The sequence below is a fragment of the Triturus cristatus genome, chromosome 2_1 (assembly GCF_964204655.1).
Source record: "Triturus cristatus chromosome 2_1, aTriCri1.1, whole genome shotgun sequence".
NCBI classification, from domain to species: domain Eukaryota; kingdom Metazoa; phylum Chordata; class Amphibia; order Caudata; family Salamandridae; genus Triturus; species Triturus cristatus.
In genome coordinates, this window is record NC_140581.1 from 1104202529 (window position 1) to 1104222873 (window position 20345).

Below are 20345 nucleotides of genomic sequence, written 5' to 3' on the forward strand. Positions count from 1 at the left end.
TTACAGCAAGTGGCCTGGGGAAGCTCACAGAGGCGGCATGCCTTTGAAGCTTCCCCCGTCCATCCTGGGGGAGGAGACCTAGCACATCGCCCAGGATGTGCATTGTTGCAGGCCCAGGAGAGCGGGGGCTCTCCTACCCAGGGGTCCAGCAACATGTCTGCTGTGTGGCAGCCTCCCAGACCAGACGTGGATTGTAGGTTAGTTTTCAGGGGGCATCTCTAAGATGCCCTCTGTGGTGCTTTGTACATTAAATCCCACACTGGCATCAGTGCGGGTTTAATGTGCTGAGAAGTTTGATACCAAACTTCTCAGTCTTCAATGTTGCCATTATGGTGCTGGGGAGTTTGTGTGTTGACGAGCTCTCAGCACCATGTACTCTTAAATGGCAGCACTGCACTTACAGTGCCCAGGAATGGACCTGGGTACTGTAGGGGCACAGGGCTCATGCTCCTGTGCCCACACCACTGGCATAGGGCACCCAGCTAGAGGGGTGGCTGATGTATGGCAGTGTAGGTGGTGGGCATGGCACACAGGGATGTGTGCCATGTCGACTCTTTGTTTTGTCTTGTACCCAGATACTCAGCCTGCAAGGGCAGTGTGTGTGTGTTAGGGTACAGGACCTCTAAGGGTGGCACAATGAGTGCTGCAGCCCTTAGAGGCCTTCCCTGGTCACAAGGCCCTGGGTACCATTTACCAGGGGCTGACATGTGGCCAGGGTTTGAGGTTTTTAGGGAAGGAACATAGGCCCTGGGCCCCTGATTGGCAGGAGTCCAGGAAACACTCAGTCAAAGTACATTCAGCAATTCAGCAAAAAGTGGGGGCATACCATGCAAGAAAGATGGCACTTTCTCACACTAGGGCCATGCTCAACAGCTTGGAATACCAAACTCTAAGGGCTCAGTCTGGAGACACAAGGATGACTTTGGCCCGGTTTTTCCTGATCTTCTGGAGAACTCTGGGCAGGAGTGGTATTGGTGGTAAGACGTACAGGAGGCTGGAGCTCCACTTGAGATGAAAACCATCTCCGAGCGCGGGTTGCCTCGGAAACTCCAGCATGCAAAATTGTGGAGTTTGCGAGTTCTCCGCTGTGGGGAACAGATCTAACCAAGGCTCTTAACACTCTTGAAAGAGACCTTGCATCACCTCCGGAAGGAGCCGCCATTAGTGATCTGCTAGGAATCTTTGGCTGAGTTTGTCCGCCATGGTGTTCGGACAACCCACCAGGTGTTGATCCACGAGGGAAATGCCCTGATTCTCCAGCCATGTCCAGAGACGACCCCCATTGTGTTTGTTTCCGTACCACATAGCAGTGGTGTTTTCCATGAACGCCTGCACTAGCCTTCCCTTGATGGAGAGTAGAAAGGCTTTTAAAGCCAGTCTGATTGCCCGGAGCTCTGAAAAGTTGATGTGGAGCCCGGATTCCACTGAAGAAACCAGATGCCTCTGATCTCCACCTCTCCCACAGACAGCTGCCTCAGCCTAGGAGTGACATATCTGTCAGTAAATGTCATATCTGGTTGGGGAAGAAAGAGGGCTCTGCCACTGACCCAAATGCGGTTTGTTAGCCACCACTGCAGATGTTTTGCTGTGTCCTCCGAGATCAGGACCATGTCGGAGAGATTCCCTCCATGCTGCAACCATTGGAACTTCAGGTCCCAACGCAGAGCCCACATATGCCAGTGGGCATGTGTCACAACCAGGATGCAGGAGTCCATGAGGACCAGCAGCCTTATAGTCAGTCTAATTGAAACCCACAATAGAGGCTGAAATATCGATATCATAGCCTGAATATCCTGGACTCGCCATTCGGGAGGATAAGCCCGAAACTGCACTGTCCCCAGAACAGCTCTGATGAAAGGGAGCATCTGAGAAGAGGGCAGGTGTGACTTTGTGACACATTGGTAGTGAACCCCAGTGAGTGCAGGAGGTCTGCCACAGTCTGCAGATGGGAGACGACTGCCTGGGACAAGTCTGGCTTCAACAGCCAGTGGTTGAGATAGGGGAAGACTGGCACCTCTGATCTCGGCAGATGAGCTGCAACCACTGCCTACAACTTGGTGAAAACCCAAGGGGCACTGGTTAGGCCAAAGAGGAGCATGGTAAACTGAAAGTGCTTGTGAACTACCGTGAACCGCAGGTAACACCTATGGGCAGGCAGGAAGGCGATGTGGAAGTATGCATCTGCATGAGCATTTTGAATTTTTCAGGAAGAAATCGAGATGGTGTAGGTCCAGGATAAGACAAAGGCCTCTGCTCAGTCCTTCTTGGGCACCAGAAAGTAGCTGTAATAGCAACCATGACCTTCTTCTGATGCTGGCACCCTCTCGATGGCTCACTTAGCCAAGACAGACTCCACTCCATCAGCCTGCGGTAAGTGGCTGGCATGGGTAGAGGGGTAGTCAAGAAGAGAAGGGAGTAGCCCGTTAAGACAATCTGGAGAACCCAGCGGTCTGTTATTGACCTCCAGTGGTGCAGATGTTGGGGTATTCTGCCATTCACTGGTTGCCCATGATGGTCGGAGGGCAAACTAAAGAGGCTTGGAGGCTGCGGATGCCGGGGAGAGGGAGGAGGTTTGAACTGGGCTGATCTCTGACTGCCTGACAAACGAGGTCTGTGCGTGCCGCGTCCTAGACACTGCAGGGGCTGGGTACCTTGTGGGTTAGAGACACGGCTGGAAGCCCCTTCTGTGGCCACAAACAGATCAAAAGGTGGACTGGGATTGACTGGGGGCCATGGAAAGGCCCATGACCTTGCCGTAGCTCTGCTGTCCTATAAGCGCTGCAGTGCCGAGCCTGCCTCGTCTCCGAGGAGACTGATGCCATCAAAGGGCATGTCCATAGGCGAAGTTTGGACATCCCCTGAAAATCTAGTTATCCTCAGCCAGGCGTGGACCGTAAGGCCGACAAAGAAACCGCTCTGCCTAGAATATCGGTTGTGTCCAGCCCACATCGGATTGTGAACTTAGCTTTGTCTGTCCCATCAGCCATAGCTTGGGAGAGTATGGCCTGGGCCTCCTGCGGGACCATAGCCAGCACCTGCACGACTGAATCCCAAAGGGAGTGGGAGTAACGGCCTAAAAGGCATGTGGTGTTCACAGACCGCAATGCCACACTGGTAGAAGAAAATATTTTCTTACCCAAGGTGTCCAGCCTTTTGGGTTCCCTATCCGGAGGGGTGGTAGGGACTGCGCCAGGGTTTACTCGGGGACTGCACCAGGGTTTACTTGGGAACTGGAGGCTTGGACCACCACCAAGCTTTCCGGGGTGGGGCATTGGCTCTCTCCAGATCTGTGCTGACTGGCACGGAAAGAAAAGATCAGACATCAGCGCGCTGAGGTGGCACCTATTGTATCACTTCCGGTGTGGACAAAACCACGCGAAGCTGAACGATGCCACCTACTTGCACGCCAGGGTCAGTGCTCACGAAAAACCTCTGGATCCAGTCTAACGCCTGTGGGTAATTCTAACGTAAGGAATCTGCAGCTACAAGTCTCTAGCAGATAATATTTTATATGTAAGAGTATTTTAAGAAAGCAATATACTGCGAAAACCTCAAATTGGCAGGAAAAATGGTTAGCGGACCTTTAGTGAGAGTAGAGTAAGGCATTCTCAGTGTAAGTTACAGAAACAAGGATAAACCTGGAACAAGAGGTAAGATAAGAAAAAAAAAAAGGACAGAGGAGCAAAAAAAGAGGTTCACAACACAGCAACACTAACATCACGAACTCTGAGGACAGTGTAGTGGATAAGATGAGGAAGACTCATCTACTATCAGCTCATTACCACTCACTCAGGCTGTGAAAGTTACTTTGTCCTTTCTTGTCAGATAAACAAAAGAGACACTAGCAAAGTAGAGGGAAAACCTACTCCAAGTTTTATTATTAAAGATAAATCTTGGGCAGTGACATACGCAACTTCTCACACCAATTTCATGCACACAGTTTTTTATTTTCTCTATGCCAATGGTACTTACTGTGGCAAGATCTAAGGGAGTTTGGCCTTCTTGGTTCTTCATAGTAGGATCTGCTCCATGCGCTAAGAGCAGCGCACACAATTGCGTCCTTCCTTTCTGTGCAGCTTCATGTAATGGAGTGAATGCCCATTTATCTGTAGCATTTACGCACGTGTTGTATTTTATCAGTAGAGCTGCTATGTCGACATGCTGAAAAATAATGAAAATATCACTGAAGTAGAATATATATATGAAAAATCAACATTGAGAAAGGCCGGAGAGGCCGAAACGCGGCTGTTCAATAAAGTAATAAAAATATACCTCCCGAGTGATTGATATATATATATATATATATATACACCTATGTATGACACATGCACAATGTATTGTTATGAATTGCATTTGCTTCTTCAAGAGTTTAATTTAACTAAACTACACAAAGTATTTCTTTCATTTATTTTTTACTACAACGCACTGCCTGTCACTTTAAATATATAATTTGCCTAACCCGTGACAAAGGAGTGAAGAAACTCCGAAACGCGGTTTATTTTTTATTGCAGAGTGTGAATAAATACACGCATTTGAAAATAGAGTCTTGGCTCTGTTTGTGTCTTCTTACATTACATGCTTTGAAGACTGTGGCAGCTTATTGTGGGACTTTGAGGTTTGCTACCTCGTTCGACACTCCTCATTACAAGAGGCTCGAGTAACGCAACTTTAGCAGCTGGGATATATGTATATATATTTTTTTTTCTTTCCTAACACACTAAAGAACTTCTAATGTACAGAAATTTGCAATAATACACAATTATATCCACAGAGATATTCTGAGCGCTCGGATGAACATGATTTTATTCAAACTAATTGGCACTCAAACGTCATGGCCAAACAAAGTAATGATAAATGTCAATATAAATGAGATAGGAACACTATACTTCTTGGGCAGCTTTAACAATGAATCTCCAATTGAGGCTGTCATTCCTTGTGGCTATTCATTTCACCAGGTGAAAAGTGTAATACAAAAGGTTTTATAGTTGAGACTTTGACACTATGATTTGGAGTGCAGTCACTCTCACCATGTCCATTATTTGAAGTCAACCCTTCTCAGGACTTTATTATTTTTAAATGCCACTTTATGATTTTTAAATGCCAGTACGGGAGACGGATCATAAAAGGAGATTCTTCAACACCAGGGGAATGAGAAAATGTGGGAAGGGGGAAGCAAGTGCATAGTAGTGGAAATAGTGAACCAAAAGCTACGTGGACATGTGAGAAGAGACCAGCGAAAGATCTGAGTTATTAAAAAAAGGAAATTAACATCTGCTACTGACTTACACTGAAAACAGCGATATTTTAGGAAAACATAAGCTAAAGATAGGATTGCAAGAGAAAAAGCTACATGATGAGAATGTGTATATTGTCGGGGTGGGAAGAACACAGTTCTGTTAGTCAAGCTCCACTCAACCCTCCCTCTTACAAAGAGCAGATAACTACATCCACGCTTCCGGATAGGGTAGTATCTTCTACTTCACATGTTTTCATTTTTCAGAATTGAAAAGTAAGAGCTTTTCATTACGTGTCTCCCTTGTAACTGTTGCAAATACAAAAACGCAAGTTGGGGAGTGTTCAGAGCATATATAGATTCTGCCAGGAATAAACTGGGACCACTTCTTGCCACAAGGTAGTTTTCAATTGTTGGGCCATATGGGACTAGTCAGTCCCTGGCTGTGGGACATACACATTGCCAAAGAGATCCTGGTAAGTGTTCCTAATAAAAAACTCCCAAAAAGAAATTCTCAACCCTCATGCCAGCCGTATATAGAACTCAGCGGATCAAGGCTAACTGGAAATCAGAGGGGAAGCGATAATCTGGAGGGAGACTTTTGGATCCTTTCTGCCACACCAAGCTCAATATTTGAAGCATGACAGCCACAAGACCGTACAAAATTATACTGCGAACACACTGAACCATCAGAGCGTTTATCACCCATAAGGGGGCATGTAGGAATTAATGACATGCTTTTAAGGGTGATTAAATAGATTTCCACGAATGTACTCCTATATTCTTAAGTAGTATTTTTTCCCATGAGTCAGTTGAGGTTGTGGTGAAATGTTACAGCATAGATGCTAAATGTGGCTAACCACAGGAATTTGGGACAAAAAACAGAATCTAACAAACGTAATGTGTCAAACAAACTGCAGGCCATTTATGTTATGCCTTAATAATCTTTTGCTATTAGATAAAATTATACATGAAAAAAATAATGCAGTGTAAACATAAGCAAGATGCAGCAAACCGCTTTACAAGTAACAGAAACAAAAAAGAAAACAATAGTACAATGTGTGAAAAGACAGTAGCAAAGGGGAAATGAAAGCAAATGAATAAATGGGGTGGGTTGCACATGAAGTCAGTAACATTTGGGTAACACAATGTGTTCAGGATATTGTGCACATTTTCTCAGTGTATAAAGATTGCCTTGTCATTTAAAAAATGTAATATAAAATGGTCACACGGTTAAAATAGGTCTTTATAAAGTGGAATCAAATACCCAGATCTCTATTGTAAATTATTTTATAGTTTAATTGAAGCATAACTAACATTAAAGAATTTCATAAAACAATAATTTTTTTCAGTGGCTCATCTTTTTTCTTACCCCATAGGAAGCAGCGTTATGCAGCGGAATTAGCCCACCTTTGTCTTGAGCATTCACATCAGCACCATGTTCTAAAAGATACTCAGCAACCTCCAGGTTGTTGTAACCAGCTACAAGAAAGAGAAAATTGTAAATTATGTGTTTAGGAGGATTCACCAATGTGTTGGCAACTAGATAGAAACATTTTCAAAGTAGAGAACACTTCCTCCTTACATGTCAGGAAGATGGGCACAGACAAACAAGTTACTCACTTTCAGTAATGCTCTTGTTGGTGGATACTCTAATTTCAGATTCCTCATCATTTGAACCACCAGGCACCAGAGTGAATCCAGAAACCTTACCCATTGCTCCTGCGCAGGGATAGGTGATGCCAACGGACTTCGTGACTGCTTTTCCGTGCCTCTGAAGTCACAGTGACTTGCCGTATATAGGCACCACACCTACGCATTGACACCCGTGTACAACCAAGCATGAAGTACCATAAGACAGGAGCATTAGTGACAGTTTAAGATAGTGACAGAGTGCAGATACTAATGTGGAACAGTATCAACAAGGAGAAAAAAGAGGGCCGAGAGAAATCTGCAATAAGAATGAGCATCTGCCAGAAGGAGCATTATTGAAGTTAAGTAATTTATTTTTTATGCATATCTCAAGCCACACATTGCTCACTTTTTGGCTAAAGCCCTGGTCTGGGGTGGATTACATAGTAAGAAATCCTAGAGCAGCAATGTCCACCCCGGAGGTGGTTCTGAGAACTGGATCAAACCAGAAAATTCTCGAGGACCGAACAGGGAAAATGCCCATGTCTTGATGAACCAAACTGTCCAAGTAGTAGTGCTTTGTGAACGTGTGGAGGAACACAAACGTAGCAGCTTGGCAGATGTCAAAGTACCACGTGTGCTAACGGAGTAGTAGCAGCCCTGGCCCTGGTGGAATGGCCCACAAGCTCTCAAAAGGCTGCTTCTTAGCTATTGCGTAGCAGATCTTAATGCAAAGTATAATCCATCTAGACATGTTTCTCTTCTGCACTGCCGTGCCTGTTTTTTTGCTCCTGTGAATCTGATAAAGAGTTGATCATCCACCCGGAGGTCTTTGGTACAATCGATGTAAAAGGACAGAGCTCTTTTCGGATGCAGACAGTAGAGCCTCTCTTCTCTCTTAGAAGGATGAGGTAGAGCAAAGTAGGGCCGATGTGGAATGGGGTCATCTCCTTCAGTAGGAAGGAGGCACGAGTCCGAAGAACCAGTTTGTTGAGGTAGAACCTGGTGTAAGGAAAGTTAACTGAAAGAGCTTGAAGCTCACTGGCACTCCTGGCTGATGTAATGACCACTAAGAAAACTTAAGAGTCACAATTCTCAACAAACAGGTATGTAGGGGCTCGAATGAGGAGCCAATGAGAAATGTTAGGACCAAATTAAGGTCCCATTGGGGCATGCTGAAAGGAGTAGGAGGGAACAAATGTAGCAAACCCTTAAGAAAACAAGTCACAACAGTTGACTTAAATAGTGAGGACTAATCTATCAACAGTGAAAAAGTTGCGACAGTCGAAAGATAACCTATAATGGTGCCCAAGGCAAGGTCTTGCCGGGTAGACAGGCTTTCAATGCCAGTCAGATCACCCGGAGTTCAAACAGGTTGATGTGGAGTCTGGATCCCACCAGAGACCAGGGTTCTCTGAGCTCCATCTCTCCCAAATGACTGACCCAACCCATAAGTGATGTGTCAGTTACCACTGTCAGTTCCGGATGGGGAAGGTAGAAGGGTCTGCTTCCGGTTCAATCGCGGTTCGTCAACCACCACAGCACATCTTTTGCAGTATCCCCCGAAATCTGGACCATGCTGGAGAGATTCCCTCAGTGTTGAACACATTAGGACTTCAGGCCCTGCATATGCCATCGAGTGTGGTTGGCCAGCAGGATGCAGGAGGCTATCAGTCCCAGCAGCTCAGAGTCAGTTTCCTCAAAATCCAGGACGCATGTCAAAACATTGGGATCATGGCTCGAAAGTTCAAGACTCTCTGGTCCAGAGGGTAGGAAGAGAACTGTATCATGTCCAGAGTGGCTCAGATGAAAGGGAGTGCCTGAAAGGGATTCAGGTGTGACTTCAGAATGTTGCTAGTGAACCTCAGCAAGTTCAGAAGGTTTGCTGTAGGGTTAAGAGAGGTGACTACTGCCTGCGGCGAGTCTACCTTCAACAGCCAGTCATCGAGGTAGGGCAAGACTGGTAGCTCTACCTCCGCAGGTGTGCTGTAACTACTGTCATCACTTTCATGAACACCCGACAGCACTGATGAGGCCAAAGAGGGCACAGCAAACTGAAATGCTCTTGGCCTACAGTGAACTGCAGGTAACACCTGTGGGCCTGCAGAAATATGCGTCCTGGAGGTCTGACGCTACCCTCCAGTCTCTGGGGTCCAAAGCAGACAGAGACAGCCACCGTGAGCATCTTGAATCTCTCTTTCCATATAAAGACATTGAGAAGGGAAAGATCTAGTATAGGACGCTGGACTCCATCTTTTTCGGAACCAGAAAGTAGGGGGAATAGCAACCCCATCCTACTACTGATGCTGGTAACCTCTCAATGGCTCCTTTGGCCAACAGAGATTACACTTCCTGATGGATCAAAAAGAGATGGTCCTCCTTCAGCCGTTCTGGGAATGGTTGCAAGGGTGGTGGAGTCTCTAGGAAGGGTAGCGGATAACCCTTCAGAACAATCTGTGGCACCCACTTGTCGGACGTTATTGCTTGCCATTAGGGCATGTAGTACCTAATCCTGCCAACAGAATGGGTGTGGTGCATGGAGGACCCATTAAAGAGATTTTGAGGCTGTGACAGATGGAGGGATGGAAAATTGGACAATATATGGGGTGGGGGTCCAGCGTCCTCTATGGGATCTGTGTCCCCAGCCACGAAAAGACTGAGATGCTTGCTGGTCTGTGGGATAAGATGGGTATTGCGGACACCCATGTGAGCCCCACCCGTGACCATAGAAGAGACTAAATGACTGTTGCTGTTGGTGGGAGACCAGAGAGGCGCCCAGTGATCTTGAGGTGACCCTTCTCTCTTGGAAGCACTGTAGCGCTGTGTCAGCCTTGTCGCCAAAGAAGCAGGAACCATCAAAGAGCATGTCTATCAAAGACGATTGGACATCCCATGAAAACCCAGTAGACCGCAACTAGCCCTGGCGCCAGAGTGCCACTGTAGAGGTCATGGCCCTGCCTAATGAATCAGTGATGTCCAGTCCACACTGAATGGCGAACTTTGCTGCATCCCTACCATCAGCCAATGCTTGGTTTAGAATGGCCCAACCTTTTTCTGGAAGCATGGGCAGCAGCTGTGCAACTGAATCCCACAAAGCATGGTAGTACAGGCCCAAGAGACATGCGGTGTTCACAGACAGCAATGCCAAACTGGTGGAAAAGGTCCTCTTCCCAAAGGTGTTCAGCCTCTTCGATTCCAAATCTGGTTGGGTGTTAGGTTACATTCTTAGGTTTACCCTGGCTGTTGAGGCCTGCACCACCAGGCTCTCGGGAAAGCAATGCTGGGACGGGAAAGCAATGCTGGGACGGGAAAGCAATGCTGGGACGGGAAAGCAATGCTGGGACGGGAAAGCGATGCTGGGACAGGAAAGCGAAGTCTCCTGAGGTGGGGTGATGGTGTCAGGCAATCATTCTGTGCACAGGAGCACTCACTCAGGGTTTGGCACAGGCCACCAAGAGAACGTCTGAAAGGGACATATTAAAGGGGAACAGGGGCTCCACAGAGCTTACCCCCATGTAAGCACCCCTGTCAAGACGTTGGTCTTGACCTCAATGGAGGGTAGCTGAAGGTCAAACATATCTGTGGCCCTTCGTATCATAGTCGCAAAGGATGAGACTTAGTCCGTGGCAGGCCACAGAGGAGAAATCAGACCAGTGAATGTAGAGGGGCCCAGGAACCCAGCATCACCCAGCTACTCATTTCAGTTTTGCTCCAGTAGGAGTCGTTCTCCAAGAGACAATAACTCTTCCTCTTTTCCTGGAGGAGGAGGATGATTAACTGTCCAAGGGTGGCCAGCTCCAGGGGGTCAGCCCAGGGAATCGCGTGAAGCCGCCTTCTGCTGCGCCATGAGGAGCTTCATCACCTGCTTGTGAATTACCTTGGGGCGTCTCTATCAGAAACAGGTTTGCTTTAAAGACTGGTGCCTTATTTTTAGCAAACATTTTTATTTGTTGTTGCTTTGTTTGACCCATCTTTATAAAATTCAATTTATGGCACTTGCAAACCCAGACTTGAAAGAAATTGAATATGCTACTTACCAGTATGCATCTGTTCTTGGCATGTAGGGCTGCTGACATTCATATCTGTGCATAGATCGCCGCCTAGTGTTGGGTCCGGATGTTTGCACGTTGTTGTCCTGGAAGAGTCTTCGAAGTATCCTGAGATAGGTGACTCCTCCCCTGGACCACAGTGCGCATGGGCATCCTCTCCATCCTCAGATTGTTTTTCGCCATTGTGGCAGTGATGGAGTAGATACAGAAAGTGATGACCATGCTATACAGTAATTCTGAGAGCTGCAGCTGCTACAGGCGCCGGGGAGGAGGGTGGGCGATATGAATGTCAGCAGCCCTACATGCCAAGAACAGATGCATACTGGTAAGTAGCATATTCAGTTCGAGGCATGTGGGCTGCTGAATTCATATCTGTGCATAGAATACATAGCATTACCTCCCATTAGCGGCGGCTACCAGTGCCAGCTGCAGCGGTCTGAAAAAGAGTTTTGAGAACAGCCTGTCCTACAGCTGCCTGCTGTTTTGAGTGTACATCTACACAATAGTGTTTGGTAAATGTGTGTATAGTGGACCATGTGGCTGCTCTACATATATCATGTAAAGGAATGTTTCCCAGGAAAGCCATGGAGGCCCCTAACTTACGTGTTGAGTGGGCTCGTGGGGGGATCGTTAATGTGCGTTTAGCCTTTTGATAGCAAATTTGAATACATTTAACGATCCATCTGGCTATACCTGCTTTGGAGATGGCGTTGCCTTTGTGTTGTGGGGAAAAGGCAACGAAAAGTTGTTTTGTCTTCCTAAAGCTTTTGGTTCTGTCTATATAGTACATGAGGGCTCTTTTGACGTCTAGTGTATGGAGCATTCTTTCAGCGACATTTTGTGGATTCTGAAAGAAAACGGGCAGTTCAATAGTTTGATTCATGTGGAACTGCGATATTACTTTAGGCATGAATTTGGGGTTGGTACGTAGTACGACCCTGTTTGCGTGAACCTGTATGAATGGCTCTTGAATGGTTAGTGCCTGGAGTTCACTAACTCTTCTCAATGAAGTGATTGCTACTAGAAAAGCCACTTTCCAGGTGAGGAATTGAATCTCACATGAGTGGAGAGGTTCGAAGGTTGGTCCCATCAGTCGGGTGAGGACCAAGTTGAGGTTCCACTCTGGTGCTGGTGGGTGTCTTGGGGGAATTACTCGTTTAAGTCCCTCCAAGAAGGCTTTGATGGTAGGCACTCTAAATAAAGAGAGGTGCTGCCTGTTTTGGAGATAGGCTGCTATTGCGGTTAAATGGATACGTATTGAGGTGTATGCCAGATTGCATCGGTATAGGTGTAAGAGGTAACAGATTATGTTTTGAATGGATGCGTCTAGCGGGTTAATGTCATTGTTATTGCAATAAATGACAAACCTCTTCCATTTGGCTGCAAAGCAAGCTCTGGTAGTGGGTCTCCTAGCTTCCTTAATGATCTCCGTACAGTCAGGTGGCAGGTTTAGGGAGCCAAACTCTATGACTTCAGGAGCCAGATCGCCAGGTTCAGCTGTTGCGGATCTGGGTGCTGAATTTCTCCATGGTTCTGCGTCAAATGCGCGGGTTTGATCCGTAGCCTTTGATGAGGCACCACAGAAAGTTCCAGAAAGGTGGTGTACCATGGCTGGCGTGCCCATGTTGGAGCGACCAGGATGAGTGTCAGTGAGTGTTGTCGCAGTTTGCGTGCCACCAGCGGTATCAACGGCGCTGGGGGAAAAGCGTACGCAAATCTGCCGGACCAGTTCATCCATATCGCATTGCCCTGCGACTGTGGATGTGGGAACCTGGCGGCATAGTTTTGGCATTTTGCGTTTTCGCTTGTGGCAAATAGGTCTATCTCTGGATGACCCCACTGTTGGAAGTACGGTTGGAGTACTGACGGGTGTAGCTCCCACTCGTGCATCTGGTGGCTGTGTCTGCTGAGCAGATCCGCCATCTGGTTGTCCTTGCCTGGGAGGTGTTCCGCCATGAGGAATATGTTCCTCTGAATGGCCCACTTCCACATGCTCTGAGCCAGATGAGACAACTGTGGAGAGTGCGTTCCTCCCTGCTTCTGTATGTAGTACATGGCAGTCATGTTGTCCGTCCGGATCAACACGACTTTGTTGCACAAGTGTACTTTGAATGCCTTCATGGCTAGGAAGATTGCCATCAGTTCCAGAACGTTGATGTGCATCTCCTTTTGTTGTATTGTCCATAGTCCCTGCACTGTGTAATTGAGTACATGAGCTCCCCATCCCTGGAGAGAGGCGTCCGCTGTCAGTATTATTTGTGGAACAGGCTCGTGGAACGGTCGGCCCTTGCAAAGGTTTTGTGGATTCCACCAATGCAGAGAGTTGTATGCCCGACCGCTCACCAACACTAGGTCTTTTAATTGCCCGTGAGCCTGATTCCATTGACGTGCCAAGCACTCCTGAAGCGGGCGCATATGTAGTCTCGCGTGCGGGACTATGAAAATGCAGGAGGCCATCATGCCTATCAACTGCATGAACACTCGCGCAGGAAGGGAGTGTTGGGGTTTGAACTTTGAGATCAGCATTTGCATGCCGTTGATCCTCACTAAATTTGGCTGAGCTGTGGCTGCCAGTGTGTCTATGGTCGCACCTAGGTACTGTTGGACGTGTGCGGGTTGGAGATGTGATTTTGGGTAATTTAGTGAGAATCCCAGACTGTGAAGAAGGTGAATGGTGCGGGACATGTGGCTGGCACATTGCTGGGCTGACCTTGCCTGAACAAGCCAGTCGTCCAGGTAAGGGTAGACGTGAATGTGTTGCCTCCGTAGATGTGCAGCCACGGTAGCTAGGCACTTTGTGAAAACCCTGGGTGCTGTTGTCACGCCGAAGGGAAGGACTTTGAATTGGTAGTGCTGCCCCTGAATAGTGAACCTGAGATATTTTCTGTGTGACGGGTGTATGGGTATGTGGAAATACGCATCTTTGAGGTCTAGCGTGGCTAGGAAGTCTCCCTGTCTGAGCAGCGGGAGAACCTGCTGTAGGGTGAGCATGTGAAAATGCTCTGAGAGGATGTAGTGGTTGAGGGGTCTCAGGTCTAGTATAGGTCTGAGTGACCCGTCCTTTTTTGGTATTAAGAAGTACAGAGAGTACACCCCTGTCCCCTGCTGGTGGACGGGCACGACCTCTATCGCGCCTTTTTGCAGCATACTTAGCACTTCCTGCTGTAATAATGCTAAGTGCTCTGAGGACATAGGACGGTGCTTTGGCGGTATTGTGGGTGGAGTGGAGGTTAATTCGAGGCAGTAACCGTGTTGGATAACATCTTTGACCCACCTGTCCGTGGTGATGGTATTCCACGTGGACAGGAACCGGTGGAGTCTTCCCCCGACAGGTGTTATATGGTCGGGGGGAAGGAAGAGGGCGTCACTGTTTGTTTTTGGGGGAGGACCTGGTATTGCCGTAACCGCGTCCTCTGCCCTTTGTGCTGGAGCCACGATATCCACCTCGTGTGTTCTTATCATAGGTACTTTGTGTGCCCCCTTTATTGTAGGTTTGCTGTGACCCTTGTCCTCTACCCGCTCCTCTATTTCCGGGGCGACGAAAGGAGCCACTACGAAATGTCTGCGTTTGCAGAGCCCCCATTGATTTCGCAGTGTCTGTGTCTTTTTTTATCTTTTCTAGGGTGGTGTCAACCTCTGGTCCGAATAAGTAGTCGGGGTTGACAGGCTGATTGAGGATGTTATTTTGAACCTCAGGTTTGAATCCGGAGATTCGTAACCAGGCGTGTCGTCGTAGCATGACGCTGGTGTTTATGGCTCTCGCAGCTGTGTCGGCGGCATCCAGTGCACACTTAATGGATGCATTTGTGAGAAGTTGTCCCTCCCTGATGAGGAGCTCCGCTGCCTCTTTGTTCTCGTCTGGTAGGTGTTGGAATAGGGTCTCTAACGTGTCATAGTGTGAGCGATCGTAGCGAGCTAGGAGCGCCTGTGTATTGGCAATGCGCCATATGTTTGCCGCCTGGGCTGCAATCCTTTTGCCGGAGGTCTCTAGAACCTTGGACTCTTTGTCCGGGGGAGGAGCATCACCAGTTGTCTGCGAGTGTGCCCGTTTGCAAGCATTAGCAACTACGATGGAGTCCAAAGGTAACTGGCCTCTAATGTACGTAGGGTCCCCAGGTGCAGGCTTGTATTTTTTCTCGATCCTGGGGTTTATTACCCGTGCCCTGGTGGTTTCTTTGAAAATGTCCTTTGCTGGCTTGAGGACACCTTTCAACATGGGCAGAGTCTTTACAGTCCTCTCTGAGGATGCGAAAGTGTCCACCAAGAAATCGTCCTCGATTGTGTCCGAGTGGAGTTGCACTCCATGATTGGCTGCGGCACGTTCAATGAGGGCGTTGAATGCAGCAGTGTCCTCTGTGGGAGGCGTTTTTGCGCCATAAAGCTGCGTGTCCTGTGTATCCAGAGCGGCACCTGGGTCTACAGGGTCCTCCCAAAGTTGATCAGGGTCCTGCTGGCCTTCAGGGTTCATATCCCTGGGGTAGGTGGGGTCGTCACCCATGTAGTCCTCTACTGCATCCGTGTCGGAGTGCGTTGGAGAGAAGGACTGTGGATCTGGGTAAGAGGTGTGGAGGCGTTCATAAAGAACGGGTTCCGAGTCCGCCGGCAGTTTTTGCTTTAGCGGGATCCTGTAAGAGTCCAAAGCCTGCTCGGAAGTGATCTTCCGCTTTCGGAGCATGAGCCTGCCGGTGTCGGCGTCGATGAAGTGGGACGGTGATGTCCCAGTAGGAGAGTGTTCAGTAGATGGGGGCCTTGTCTGGGTGACACGTGTTCTGATCTCGAATAGTTTCGGCGCCGTGGATGGAGGCAAACCAAAGGTGATGTTGATTGGTGCCGAAGGTGCCTTTTGAGCCTTTTTCGGCTCGGAGCCCGACGTGGCCTGGAGGGCTGCCTTTTCTCTGATGCGTTGCAAGGACGCTTGAACTTGTCGCACCTGGAACGCCGACGGTTCTTTGGCACCGAGTGGTTCCGTAGAGGTAGGTGTGGGCTTCTTTGGAGCCACAGGGTCATCGAGTCGAGGAGAGGTAGTAGCTGTCGACGGCGTCGATGATTGGACCGTAGTTGCTGCTTTCGAGGTGGATTGCGATGCAGCGGCCATTTTAACCTTGGTGGTCGGTGCCGATTGTTTCGGTGCCGGGGGCCGAGGCGCTTTGGCGGTACCGATGGCCTTTCTCTTTGGGTCGGCGCCGACATCGGCTGCAGCGAGTTCGGCCCCGAAGTCCCTTTTGGTGCGGTCGGAGCCGACGGTTTTGGTTGGCGTCGAAGGTGTGGTGGTCCTCGAGCCGACCAGTGTTATTTTCACTTTCGGTTTCTGTTTAACCGGTGCGACGATTGGTTTCGGTTTCGTGGAAGGGAAACCAGTCTTTTTGGGTAATAATGGCTCTCGCTGTATGTCCGAGGCCGGGCCAGAGGGCGGGGCCGAGGAACTGCGGGATTGGTCTTGGGTAAGGCCCGAAGGCGATCCCTCAACCGGAGCCGTAGACTGACGCACTGGGATATCTTCTGTTTGGATGGGTCGGCCCTGCTCGTCACCAGAGCTACCTTCTTCGGCCCCTAAGGCCTCATCGTAGTCTCCTACCTCATCGTCGGCTTCTTCCCTGTGAAAAAGCTCTTCATCTACGTCTTCCGATCTGGAACCGTGTTCGGAAGCGGGGCTGGAGGGTATGTTTTCCACGCTTTCAACATCTTCGTTGAAAGCGGTGCCGCTTGCTGCGCTTCAAGTCTCGCGGCTCGTCGATTCCGTAGAGTCTTCTTGGATCTGAATCGGGCACAGGCCATACATTTCGCTTCGTCATGATCCGGTGAGAGGCATTTGTTGCACACCGGGTGGACGTCGATATGTGGATATTTTGCGTGGCAAACAGGACACCGCTTGAATGGGGTCCTCGATTCCATCGTCGATGTAGGGTCGATGGTCGGATATAATGGATCTGAAAAAGTTGTTAAAGTCGCTAAACTAACCAGTAAACTGTCGATACCGATCGGGAACCGTACCGACGAAAACTAAAGGCCTTTTGGCCTGAAAACTAAATTTTCCTAACTTGAGTCAAGATAAGCACATCCGAACCCAATGGCGGAAAAAAACAATATGAGGATGGAGAGGATGCCCATGCGCACTGTGGTCCAGGGGAGGAGTCACCTATCTCAGGATACTTCGAAGACTCTTCCAGGACAACAACGTGCAAACATCCGGACCCAACACTAGGCGGCGATCTATGCACAGATATGAATTCAGCAGCCCACATGCCTCGAACATGTAGGCTCTGCACAACTTGTTGCTAAACTGCAATTGGGTTGAAAATGTTACCTACTCCTTTTACAACTGTTGTAGGTTCTGTACCTTCACATAGTTCAGTTAATTGGTTCACATTCATCAAACCAAGAAACTTACCTGCTAGATGTAGTGGGGTTGAATTCCTTCCCTGGGTATCCCGACAGTTAATGTTTTCTGGTGAACATAACTTTTGCACTCTAGCCAAGCACCCCTTTTTGGCAGCATCAAGTAAGGCAGCATCCCCCCGTAGTAAGTCCTGAATGTCAGTGTCGCCTTCTTTTACCAAGTCTAATGGGGTGTTACCATCTCTGTTCTTTTTCGTTGGATCCGCCCCATGCTACAAGAAATTATAAAAACAATACAGATCAAAAATTATACCAGTGGTGCTTTAAAACAGTCATATGGTGTAACAACAACCTCTGTATGATGCGTTTCTCCTAAGTTACATTCAAATATTTAATTTAAACTGAATCTTCTGTCCAAAAATGAAATTAATTCAGTGATATTTCTAATTGACAGCTATCTGACAACATTCTCATGAATAAGGTGTGCTGTGAACTTTAAAAAGTTGTATTCATGGATGTCAATGTACCCAGTACAAATTACATTATTACTCACTTGTAGCCCTGATTGTGCATGATAAGGCTCTTCATTGAAGTTATAAACACTAGAAAAAAAATCACTGCTGTGTGTGCTGTACCCGGAACACTTTAAATCCCATTTGACCATATCAAATTTCCAATATTCGTATGTCCATATGAAGTGAAGCATCCCGAAGGCAAAGCTATTTTCCAAAATATAGACTACGAAATACTCAGAGTTCATTTTAAAACTGCACTGCAGCATTAGAAGGGTAAAACATGCAAGACTATCTAACATTGTGTGAAAGGAAGTTGCAGTCTGATTGGCTTACATTATGAAGTTGTAGAGAACAGACTGCTGGGACTTAAGAGTCCAGGCACTTCCACAACCATGCTGTATCTCACTGGCAGATGCCTCCTTCAGGCAATCCTATTCTTGTAGTAAGAGGAATCGAGGACTAAAATACCCAAAATAAACATTAAATTGAAATTTGGACACCCAAGATAACCCAAGGCAAATGGGCCATTTATGACTTCAATTAAAATTCAAACGATGCAAAACCAGATCTAAAAGTAACCATTTCTTCTACATTGTGGGATTTTTACTAATACTTATAAACACTAGAATAGACTAGCAAGCATCTAAGATGTAATGAGATGTGTGGCTCTTGGGTATTTTCATAAGAAAATCTTACAGCTACCTATAGTTGTTAATCCTTATCAAAACAGATTTTTATGTTGATAACCTATTCTTGTGCCAGTCTGTATCTGGTGTCGGGTGGCTCAATTTGGCTCTGCATGATGTAGTCGGCGCTATTAGCATTCGTTATGACATCATGGTCACCTATATAGGTGGCTCCCAGGCGAGCGGACGTCAGTACGTTTAGTTTTTTTCACGCCAGAAGCACAGAGCCACGAAGTAACCAACGTAAACGTGTTCAAAACTAGGGCCCTGAAAAGGGGAGTAACCATAGGCCTAACAAAACCAGTCCACAAAGCGGGGAGGCATGGGTGGGCCCCATACGGAATCTGCAGCTAGATAAGAGTCTCTACCTGATAATGCGTTCCGGAAGGTTAGTAACCTGTACATCTGATAGAGACTTCTAGCTGCAGATTCCTTACCTTTGAATTAGCTACCCAAGCCTTATCATTCCGGTGGTGGGTTGCAGACCAATACCTAAGACTAGGAAGTCCTGCAGGACCGAACAAGCAAAATTTCGTCCCTGCGGACCTGACTGTTCAGGCAGTAGTGCTTCGCAAACATGTGCAAAGATGCAAACATTGCTGCCTTACATATGTCCAGAAATGGGACACCCCGAGCGAAGGCAGCTAGTCGCAGCCTTTTCCCTAGAGGAATGGGCCCTTAATACCTCAGGGGGCTGCTTCTTAGCCAGGGCATAGCAGACCTTAATGCAGAGAACAGCCCAGCAAGAGATGGTCCTTTTCTGCACCACCCACCCATTCTTAGCTCCCACGTACACCACAAAGAGTTGGTCGTCCACCTGGAACTCTTTTTTGCAGTCAAGGTAGAACCACAACACTCTTTTTGGGTCCAGACATTGGAGACGCTCCTCTTCCTTAGAGGGATGCGGGGGAGAAAAGAAGGTGGGCAGCGTGATAGACTGACCCAGATGGAATGGGGTCGCCACCTTCAGCAAGAATGAAGCCTGGGAGGGAAGCACCACTTTATCTGGAAAGGACATCATGTAGGATGGCGTACAAGATAGCGCCTGCAACTCACTCACCCTTCAGGCAGATGTAATCGCCACTAGAAAGGCTGTCTTGATGGTGAGCAGCCAGAGGGGACAGTTGTGTAAAGGCTCGAAGGGAGCACACAAGAAAAGTGGGAACCAAATTAAGGTCCCACTTCGGCATAACAAAGGGCAGGGCAGAAACGAGTGAGCCAGCCCCTTAATAAAACCTATTTACAATTGGAGACCTGAAGAGAAAGGGTTGGTCCAGCAGTCACAAAAAAAGTGGATAGAGCAGGAAGATAACCCTTTAAAGTACCCAAAGCAGAACCCTGCATAGTACGGAGCCTCATGAATTACTTGGGCCCGGTCGATCCTGATCTTCTTCAGAACCCCCCTGGGCAGGAGTGGTATGGGCGAAAGGCGCACAGCAGTCCTGAGCTCCACTTGCAACGAAGGGTGTCGCCCAGTGATAGCCGCTTTGGAAACTCCAGTGCGCAGTATTGCTGACACTGCATGTTCTCTTAGGAGGTGAACAGATCTAACCAAGAAACTCCCTATCGCTGAAAAAGACCGTGCGCCACCTCCGATTGGAGACGCCACTCGTGATCCGCTAGGCATCAATGGCTGAGTTTGTCTGCCATGGTGTTTAGACAGTCCGCCAGGTGTTGAACCACCAGGGTTATGCCCAGCTGTTCCAGCCATGTCCAGAGACGCAGGGCTTCGCGACAAAGGGTCCACGACCCAACCCTGCTTGTTGTAGTTCCACATTGCGATGGTGTTGTCCCTGAACACCTGCACTAACGTCTCCTTGGCAGATGGAAGAAATGCCTTCATTGCCAATCGAAACGCTCGAAGCTCCAACAAGTTGATGTGGAGCCCCGACTC

The 20345-nt window shown here is 48.0% G+C and overlaps 1 protein-coding gene across 4 annotated transcripts in view; it reads right to left on the reverse strand.

The window, feature by feature from the left end:
* LOC146866435 (poly [ADP-ribose] polymerase tankyrase-1) overlaps positions 1 to 20345 on the reverse strand; it is a 555840-nt gene that overhangs the window by 122388 nt on the left and 413107 nt on the right. For all 4 annotated transcript variants that reach the window (XM_085636500.1, XM_085636501.1, XM_085636499.1 and 1 more), the window contains 3 exons: positions 17303 to 17522; positions 6606 to 6715; positions 3973 to 4161 (listed from right to left, as the gene is read on the reverse strand). In XM_085636500.1, coding sequence (XP_085492626.1) covers positions 3973 to 4161; positions 6606 to 6715; positions 17303 to 17522 — 519 coding nt within the window. The remainder of the gene's footprint in view (positions 1 to 3972; positions 4162 to 6605; positions 6716 to 17302; positions 17523 to 20345) is intronic.